Here is a 10267-nt window from a genome sequence, read left to right as displayed (position 1 = left end):
AAAGATTAAAAATTTGAAACCAACTAAAGTAATTAGATTCTCAGTGTGAGGTGAAGGCGTACACATTTTGCTGGCTTCAGAACAAACTTTGGGAGTTAATGGGAACCAAATACACCTCCTGTAACCTTTAGAAAAGGATAACTCTGCTGCCAACATTCAGCCTGAAAAAATGCTGTTATTTAGCTGGGGAAAACCCCAAAAAGTTGTAGAATAATTGGGGGCCAAGGAGGTGTGAAATCTAAAATCTGTATAAACAACCCAAGGTAGCTTACAGATTCAGAAAACAAAACAAGAAATATTAAGTGCTTTTCAAAGCAGAACATTGTTAAATTACTTGCCATGAGAAATTAACTTGTTATTCACAGAATATGATTTTTTACTATTGTCCCCTTACTTCTGCTTCTCCACCCTAATGTTCCACACAGGTGAGAGCTTGGTCACATACAGGGAAACTCAGGAACCATAGTTTAGGATTTTGCAAGTACAGATTTGCCCCATGATTGTCAAATACATCATTCCTCATGAAGGCAAGTAAGAAAGTATCAGTATTTGGGCTGTTTCCCAGCAGAGACTTTTAGCACCTTGTTCAACTCTTCTGAAATTTATAGCCACTTCCTCTATCAGGCAGTGTAGTAAACGCTAAAAAACTTGTAGACAGTTCTTCAGCAAGGCAGAGGTGCATGGGTAGGCATGGGTAGCTACAAGTACATCTCATCTTCACTGTAACTTCACCACGTTCCAAAAACCTACAGGTCAACTTGTGGCCACCATCTGATGTCAAGGACAAGCAAATACTGTGCTATTGTGAAGGACTTTTACCCCAAGTTTTTTGTTTTTTAGTTTTTTTGTTTGTTTGTTTGTTTGTTTGTTTGTTTTTTTATGGATTCTCAGCTAGGTAGACCCCCATGACCTGAGAGTCTTCTGTTCAGGGAAGCCACCTCAGCTTTTGCTGACCAACATTCCATTAAGCCCCTCCAGGAAAACTGACTCCCACAGGAACTGCTGTAGTGCGCTCCCAGCCTGGTAGATCTTCTCTTTTAGGTACCCCTACTATTTCTTTTTATTTGCAGCTGAATTTCAGATCATCTCAGGATATGGGAAATAAAATCAATTTCCAAGCTCTATCTTCCTGACTTCACTCCCTTGCATTGCTTGAGTCAGTACCTCCCTCTTGCTCCTGCTCCCTAATCTATGCACTTACCCTAGGCAGCTCAAATCCTTTTCACCATTTTGGTTCCACTCTTACTCCACATTCCCTTCCCTATTTTTCTCTTGCCTCCACCCTCCGTATCTCCCCATTTTAATATTCTCCTACTCTGCACCAGTCCTACTCAAGCACCTCATTCACCCTCCCCAATACTAGCCAACCCTACAGTCCTCTTGCTTCCACTGCTCCCAACTTCTACAGTTCTTCCAGCTACACAGCCTCCTCTCCTACAAAGGAAGTGTCTACTGGGACATGCCTAGATCACACATCTTACTTCCAAGCCCTGCCCCATGCTCCTCCTCTGCTTTTCCAAGCAGACCATCACCACTGACGATGTTCCCAATGCCGCCATGGAAATTAATCTGCTTATAGAAATAAATCCAAATTCTTTAAGTGGGAAGGCTGCCACAGGTTTGGACACTGGGATTGTTCTGGTAGCCTGACAATGCCCATTGGATCTCTCTGACACGTGTGATAGGGGTACAACTACTCTACCCTTTTCACCTGCACTGCATTGCAAAATTAGAACCATGGTTATTCCTGAAGCTCTTTTTGCTGACTGAAAGGGTCTATATCCTGTCTCTTTGGGCTTAGCGGTGGCAAATGGTGCACTTAATCTGTCTTGAGAGGTCTTCAGTCCTGTGTTTGGAATGTGCCCTACTGACTGGCAAATAGAAAGACATCCTGTTGTCTACTGTATGCCTGAAATGCACAAACTGACCTGCCACAAACGCAAAACCTGCAAAGATATTTGCTTTGATTCTGAGCAGCACTGCAAGCATACAAAGTAAGGCACCACTACTAAATAAGCTGAGAATGTTCATCATCTCTCTAACAGTAAACCACTGCCGCTTACTTTAAAACCCAATGTTTCATTCTATACACAGAATGGTTAAGAAACTCAGAATTATTTAGAGAAGTATTTATATATAAAAAAAAAATCAGAGTAGAGTTGTACAGTTTTAATGTATTGCAAAGGCTTGACTTTGGAAACAGGTTCTAATGCTACTATCGCACACAGCTACTCTTCCAAAAGACTGTGCTGAATATCTCTTATTGACATACATCAATACGCCACACTGACACTGAATTTCATATAAAGAGAGCATTTCAGATGAAAACTCTTTGTCTGGCTAATGATCCACCGCATCTGTGTAGAAGCTACTCAGAAGAATTATGAAATCCATTTAGTAAGGCCACAAAACTTTGAAAGTCCAGTATATTGAATAAAATAATTTTATTTGTATTTACTTGTGGTTTTTTTTTAAAACAAAGTTCATGGAATTTGAAATTAGACAATAAAAGGTAACTTTTAACTGAGACTTAATATGAGAGATTCTCTACCCAAAAATATGTCAAACAGGAAGATCATAAAGAACTCTAAGGTTCTGTGCTATACTGTATGATATGTAAACAGATTTTGAAAATACTTTCCCATTATATATTTTGACACAGTATGCACAAATTTAGAAAAATAAAATAAAAATGAAGTTTAAACGCCTCAAGGGATTTCTTAGAAGTAAAGCCATTGAAGAGTCATTTACAGTCTGTGGTGGCAAACTTCTATATAATCAAAATATTTCCTTTTTTCACAATGCAGAACAACCCGCTGAAGCAACTCCCTATCAAAGTGATGCCAGCAACACAGATCTGATTGTATGACTCCAGCACTTAAAAGAGCACATTGGTTATACATGGCTTTTAACCTTGGGCTACAATTATGCTACCAGAACTAAATTCAAGTCTAAATCAGTCATGTAGAGAGGTGTGTGTTGTCTGAACACTATTTAGAGTCCTTGTTCTCCAGATCTGATGAAGGTGGTGAAGGCGCTCGGAGGTTCTTGTGCTTACATTCAGGGCGGGATCAACTTTGCAAATACCAGATTCTCCAATTAATGACAAACCACAGATCCCAAAGTAGGCATGTAAAGCATCTGAAAGAAGGACAGAAAAGGAAAAAGAAAATTATGTCAGGCTGTAACAGCCAGGTGTTCCTGGATTCCAACACCCTGAATAATTACAGTCAAGGAAAATAAATAGGTGCTAAATTTTAACCTTGAGTTGAGACAGAAGAAACCAATTTCTGCCCAAAGTCACCAGCATGATCGGATAGTCTGCAATCTCTGAAATTAAAGTCTGGTTTTGTTTTATAACAATTCCTGTCCACTACTTTATTTCTTCTGAGTGCTCAGGCCAAACAGCAAAAGAATTTGAGCATCCGGAAATATTTCTGCCCACAAAGAAAATTTTTCTTCCCAAACATGAAAGACTTTTTTGCCTGATTACTTGACGAACAGCTGACTACTGAAACACCAAAATTAGTGCAAATAGCTGCCAAACAACAAGATTTAAGAGTATTACCTAGTCTCCCTGCTTCCTGAGAGAATACCCTAAGGACAAGAATTCATGAGGTGGCTTGATCAGCCATAACAGTTGACTGCCACCAAAAGAGGATGGTCTTATTCCCCTGTCCCACAGGGGAATGCTGTCTGCTCCTGCTGCCTACCTTATACCAGCACTACAGCTCACTGAACACCCTCCATGACCTAAACCAATTGAAAAAACATGGAAGAAAAATAACCCAAGCAGGAGAAAATGGACCGTTTTCTGACATTTTAGTGAATTAAACTGTTTGCCGAAGGTTTGGATATATACCAAAGCTAGAGCAAAAAGAAGAAAGCACATGCAGCTGTACTTGAGGAAGCTGGGAAGAAGAGAAGCAAATCTGCCTCCTCTGGGCAGCAGCAAGCCATTAGATTGGATTATCTGCCCATGAAATCACAGACTAAAGATGGAAAAAGCAAGTGAACTTAACGTGCCCCTTACAAATTCTCAACACTTAGTAATCTTTTGGAGGTGTCAGTAAATTTGTATCTGACTAAAATGATATTACAAGAAAGTATCTGGATAGACAGACTCTGAAAGAAGGCTTCTGCTCGTCAGCATTACAGCCCATACTAACCTTGCAGAAATTACGTCAGGCAAGGAGACCTCCACTTCAGGAATACAGTGTATTAAACCTGGTGGACAGCTGCGTTGATACCATATACAAACCTGATCACCTGTATATGACTGTTTGCTGGGCTTAACTACAAAGTTCAACAATTGTGCAAATCCAAGCTAACTTAATATTCAAGTTAGTTCTAGCTAAAACATATATATGCAGCCTGTGTATGCCTCTGTTTCAAGCTATGAAATACACCAAGTTTTTCAAGGTCAAAAAACATAGGTCCTAACATTTTGCTTTGTAAGTAACTCACAAATACAGAATGCAGCATGCAACCTTGCAACTGCTCAGGTGCTGTCTTAAAAACATAACAAAGTAAGGTGTATTTATACTTCTATGAGAGCAAATCTCACTTCAGTGTTTCACATGTAGTAATTGTGCACACTCATTTTCATCCTCTCACTCTTTCATGTTAAATCTTTTGATGTTTCTCCTGCATAACCTGTAATTCACATGTGCTTCCAATTATTTTATATTGTATGTCATTTAACGATCACAAGCCAGATACATCAGAGTCGCAGCACGATCTCCTGGGGCATGCAGCAGTACATCTAGCAATTTAAAAGCAAAGTTTATTTAAATCTAGTCATGACTTATGCACAAGTCTGAAAAAAACCCAAGTGGCTTAGGTATGTGTTCTAGCAAAATGTTGTGGATTAACCCTGATAGGCAGCTAAGCACTGCACAGCTGCTCACTCACTTGCCCCCCTCCACCCCAGGATGACAAGAGGAAAGGAAGAGCAAAAGTGAGAAAACTCGTAGGTCAAGAAAATGACAGTTTACAGGGAAAGCAAAAGCCGTAGGTGAAAGCAAAGCAAAATACGGAATTTGTTCACTACATCCCATCGGCAGGCAGGTGTTCAGTCACCTCCTGGAAAGCAGGGCTCAATCACACATAACCGTTAGTTGGGAAGAGAAACACTGTAACTCCAAACGTCCCCTCCTTCCTCCTTCTTCCCCCAGCTTTTTTTGCTAGGCACAATGCCATGGATTATGGGGTACCCCTGTGGGGTTTAGCTGTCCCAGCTGTGCCCCTTCCCAACTTCTGGCACACCCCCAGTCTGTTCGCTAGCAGGGCAGGGTGAGGAACGGAAAACGCCTTGACACTGTGTAATTACTGCTCCACAACAGCTAAACCATTAGTGTGTTACCAACACTGTTTTGGTAATGAATCCAACACACAGCACTATACAGGGTGCCAGAAAGAAAATTAACTCCATTAGACCACCTTAACGTGGTTTAATGTTTGTAACAAGTAGTATTAACACCGGGTAGCATATCTAACTGCTTAACATGAAAGATTTGGGACAGAAATATCTATCAGTCATTTGTAAACAAAGAATAGAACAAATACAGTAGATGCTTAGTTCTGTTCTGAACTATGAATCTCCCTACTAAGCCAATGTCTGTGCCTGCTTTATAAAACAGTAATGCTACTACTACTACAATGATACTTGGAAGATTTCTCAGATAAAAGCCTTTCCTATATTTGACAACCTGTAGACCACTATAAACAAAACAACAGTCATGTCCTGATTCACTTTGCTATGCTCATGTTTCCAGAAGATTACTAGCATTTAAGAGTCTTTCGACTTTTAGATTTATTTTCAAAGGTAAGAAAGTTTTCTAAGCTCACTGCTCAGTAAGCAGACTCGTCCAAACACTATTTTAAACCAAGAAAAAGTGTTAAATTATGCTACGGGCCTCCAGAACCAACAATGTTTTGCTGTCTGTTAGCATGGGAACATCAGGACTAAAAAATAATATCTCCCTGAATCAGCAGTTGTGAAAAGTTACTTGCAACTTTGGAAGTCCATGTAATACAAAGATTACCACATGCAGTTGACTGTTTTCTGCAATTTCTTCTGGTCTTCTTCCTAAAAACGTTATTGCACAGCAAAGACAGGTTCACTACCTGAATTTAAACAGAGCTTTTATAAAGTAGGAGCTACAGCAGTTCAAATTCTGAATCTATCTTAGAAAGCACCTTTGAAAAAATGGCATATTCTTACTTTGCAAACTTTCCCTGGAATATTCTGTCACATCTGAGTTTTGCAACATAATCAAATTGAGGCCACTGGTATCAGCTTTACAAATGCTAAAAGCTTCAAAGGGGATGAGTAATTTCTGTCTGTCTTCAGCCTCAACAGAACTATTAACTCATTTGCAAGAAGACCCATACCATTCTCGTCACCTCCACATTTTGCATTTACACTGAAGTCAAGATACACAGTATTTCCTCCAAGTGATACTAACTGATCTATATAACGCAGAGCAAATACCACTAAGGTCCTCAGGAATCCTAAGCTGGTTTTCAGGGGAGCCGGAGGGGCAGCAAATCTATTGCAAGCACTGCGTTTTCAGTGTGGGTCCACCTTGAAAAATTCTCAACTGCTGTTCAAAATGAAATGATGAAAGGATGAAATATCAGGGCACAGATTCTGAACTGATTCCTTTATTATGACTAAATTTTTATCTTATTTGGTCAGTTTACGGACCATTTATATTCCCTGAACAAAATGCCATTGAGCAACACTACCAGCAGAAGGTTTGTTTTCACAAATTTGCAATACCTTTGTTGAATTCTAGCATCTTTTAAAATCATTTCAGATTAAAAGATTTTAGCATCTTTTTGAGTTTTTCACTACTTCAAATAAGCCACTTCCAAAAGGACAATAATTAACTTTCACATATACTACATATAATTGCTATGTGTAACTACAATCTCTAAATCATAATATCTAACTATGTAGACACTGACTTTTTTTACATACATCAATGACTTTGGAATAAGATTAAAGGATTCCTTTATTAAGGAAACAAATGCTTTGAAATATTTTACTTGGATGATTTACAAAAATACCCACTGCACAATATTCCCTTTAACTAGAACAGTTAAAAACATACAGAAAGCTTTGTCCAGCTCTACATAGACAGTGATACTCTTTTAGCAATAGTCTAAACAACAAAAGCTCACGTGCTCTGTGGCAGGGAAAAACTGTACCTCCCTCTTGCTACTTAAATAATGAAAATCTCATTATATTTTAAGTTGGGGGGGGGGTTCCCTTTTTTGAAGGAGACTAAGGAGAAAACTGCCTTTACACCTCTCAGATGTCTGACTGCTGGAATGTTTCTCTAGCGTAGAACACACTCAGCATAATTTTGAAAAGTAAATTTACCTGGATGGCTATCTGGCCACTTAGCAAATCCACCAACAAGGCGATCTTGAGTTGACAGGATGTAATTTCGGTTTTTCTCAAAATTTGTATATTGGAATATGTTCAAAAGCTGAAAAGAAATTAGACTGTTACAGTAATATACTAAGTCTTAGTATATTTTTCATACTAAAATATAGTGCCTATTGATGAGATAAGCAGTGATAGCAGAGATAGCACTAATCTGGTAAAGCTCCATATCCTGCATTTTTGCAAAATGAAAGACCTTTATAGTGGTCTGTGCATATTCGTGCACTCATGCCAAATATGTAACTCTTTCAAGCAAAGAAAAGATGTGACGCTTAAAGAAATCAGAACAAGTCAGTAACTATCCTATAGCTGTTCTGTACACTACCTTCAATGTTGCTCCCACCCAAAAGGAATAGCAAGTATCTACAGGTTTGTTGGGTCGTCCATGGTAGCCATTCTGTTGTCTCATTATACACCACCTTCTTATTCTGTTCAGTTCTTTTTCTGAAAAAACTTCCTCCAGTTTACCCATCAAACACAGCGATGCAATACCACAAAACGTAGAGCCACCTGTGAACAGAGAGTTGGTTTTGCAATGTTTTGATACTCAGATTTTCACTGAAGCCTCTATGATCTCAGTCAGAACTTCAACTAGCGCAGTAACAATTAAATCAATGGATTTTTAAAAGTATGAAAGTGTTAATTTTAAGTCTAAAATACAAATAAATAAAACCACTTTAGTTCAGCACATATGTCAAAGAGGAAAAAAAAACCTCAAGCCAACTCTTGCACAAATAAACCTGAATTCATTTTCTTAAAAGCAGGATTGTCTCTCAATGGTGCGCAATTTACATTATACAGCAGTCCAGAAATAAGTAAATTGCAAGGCAACAGAAAACATGTCTTCATACGTAATTTAAAAAAGAAAGCTATTGGGATGCCAGCAATAAGACTGAAGCAGAGATTCCAAAGGCAGACTCAGACACTGTATCCCTCAGAGGATACAAACAGACAGAAGTGTCTGATGAGCAGAAAGCCAAAAAAACTAAGGAAAAAAAAAAAAGGCATGGTTAATACTATTAAAAGACTGCTGGACTTTCATGGTTGTAATGAACACAAATTATGCTTGTAAGGAATTTTCTGTTGTCAAGGAAACCGCATGGTTAAAATTGGAATGAGAAGAGAAACTCCTGTTCTTCGGCTGTTTATCAAGGCCATCACTCTGTAAAGCCCATCAAAACTTATTCTGAGTCTATTACCTGATATGATAAAATTACAGCCTGGGAAAGACCATCAGCAAGCTGTTGATACAAGACTTGGGGCCTAAAGTTCCTTACACTATTTTGGTCCTAGAAGACCCCAAGAACTCTAAGGTTATTTTCATCCAAATGCTGAAATGCAGCAGGAGAAGAATGCTGAAGTAATGCTATCTGTTATCACCAACATTTTACAGTAACTTAGTTAAATAGTTTTTTTAATACATAGCAGTATAATTTAAGTTTTTCAACTTTATCCATCCTGCAGAAAGAAAACAGATGGAATCCTACCAAAGCTCAATACTAAGGATAAAGCTAGCAAACATTTGATAGATTTAGTATCAGTCACATAAAAGTCAATAGTTTATCTGCCAAAGGGAGGCCACTGCTTCATGGCATAGAAACATTTTGCTTAAAATATCAGTCTCTTGGGAATTCCTGTCTTCACAACTACCAACTGTTTACAAAAATTAACTGCTGCTTCAAGATTTGAGCCCCCAATGGATGCTGTAACTTATGAGAGGAAACACTTCTAGGTTTTACTAATAGCTGCTGAAATTGGAGACTACCAGCTGCATTGCACAAAATCTCTTGCAGATAAATCCACAGAGTAGCAATGGTACATTTGGAACAAGTTTGCTCTGTCAGCAAGAGATGAGAACTATGGCCAACACCTTTCAACAAAACATTCATGAGGTAAGATTAATGGAGTGGATATATTAAGAGCACATCTGGTCTGATACTAAGTTGGAACTAAGGGAAGAAGACATGACATTTTGAGGCATGTTTTGGATTTGCTCCTCCTCAGCCCACTTCCTTAAAATCAGAAAAGAAGGAAAGGCATGACATACCCTGCACCTCTTACAGCATTTTCAATCCCAGTCTTAAAAATAGATGTAGAGCATTTTAATATGCTTACCATGAGATTCCAGTCCAGCTCCCTGTGCCAGGCCATTATCGTAAGACTGAAGAAAAAATCCCACAGACCAGTTACTTTAGAGGCATATCACTTGGACAGACATTGCAATTTCTCAGTTTACTAGCAAAATTATCATCAGACCATAACCACCATTTAACCTGATTAAATTCTGAACCTATGTCTTGAAAAGCTCTTGGCACAAAACAGTTAACAAATCAGACTTGTTTCAATGCAGGCAGCTTTTATGACTTTCATGGAATTAATTTTAGTTTGTGACATATGTTTAAAGTCTGAAAATGGGTAAACATGTCATTGCCAAAAAGGGAAAGCATATGATGCAGATAACAATTAAAGAAAAAAAAAAAAACCAAAATTGTTTTGTCTTTATGAAAAGAGCAAATGGATATGTAATTCCAAACAACATTAAATGGATAAATTAAATCTGACTCTATGACATACAAAAAGGCAAAATGCAAGGTACTACTGTGTGTACTATACTCAAGTACAAGAAATGCTTTAGTAAGGAGCAAGAACATCAGGCTTTAAAAAAATGAAGACAGGGGAGAGAAGAAACCAGAAGTGACAACATAATAAAGCATACCATTGGACTAAACTTAACCTGCCCTATAAAATATTACTATTAAATAATACCTTAACAATGCTGAAAAATCACTTTATTAAGTGAAAGAAAAA

At 38.2% G+C, this 10267-nt stretch overlaps 1 protein-coding gene across 1 annotated transcript; it reads right to left on the bottom strand.

Annotated features, from left to right (window-relative positions):
• Positions 1 to 2429: 2429 nt before the first annotated feature.
• Positions 2430 to 9620, bottom strand: PGGT1B (protein geranylgeranyltransferase type I, beta subunit; the record flags this gene model as incomplete). Its single annotated transcript, XM_009706579.1, is given in 5 exon segments — positions 2430 to 3007; positions 3010 to 3141; positions 7394 to 7502; positions 7785 to 7969; positions 9575 to 9620. Coding segments are annotated over 5 exon segments (489 nt in total), but the record flags the coding sequence as incomplete, so codon positions are not given.
• Between the last annotated feature and the right edge of the window lie 647 nt (positions 9621 to 10267).

This window comes from Cariama cristata, unplaced genomic scaffold, assembly GCF_000690535.1.
Source record: "Cariama cristata isolate BGI_N322 unplaced genomic scaffold, ASM69053v1 scaffold13258, whole genome shotgun sequence".
NCBI lineage: Eukaryota > Metazoa > Chordata > Aves > Cariamiformes > Cariamidae > Cariama > Cariama cristata.
Note: the sequence above shows the minus strand (reverse complement) of the source record. Positions and strands in the feature narration are given on the sequence as shown.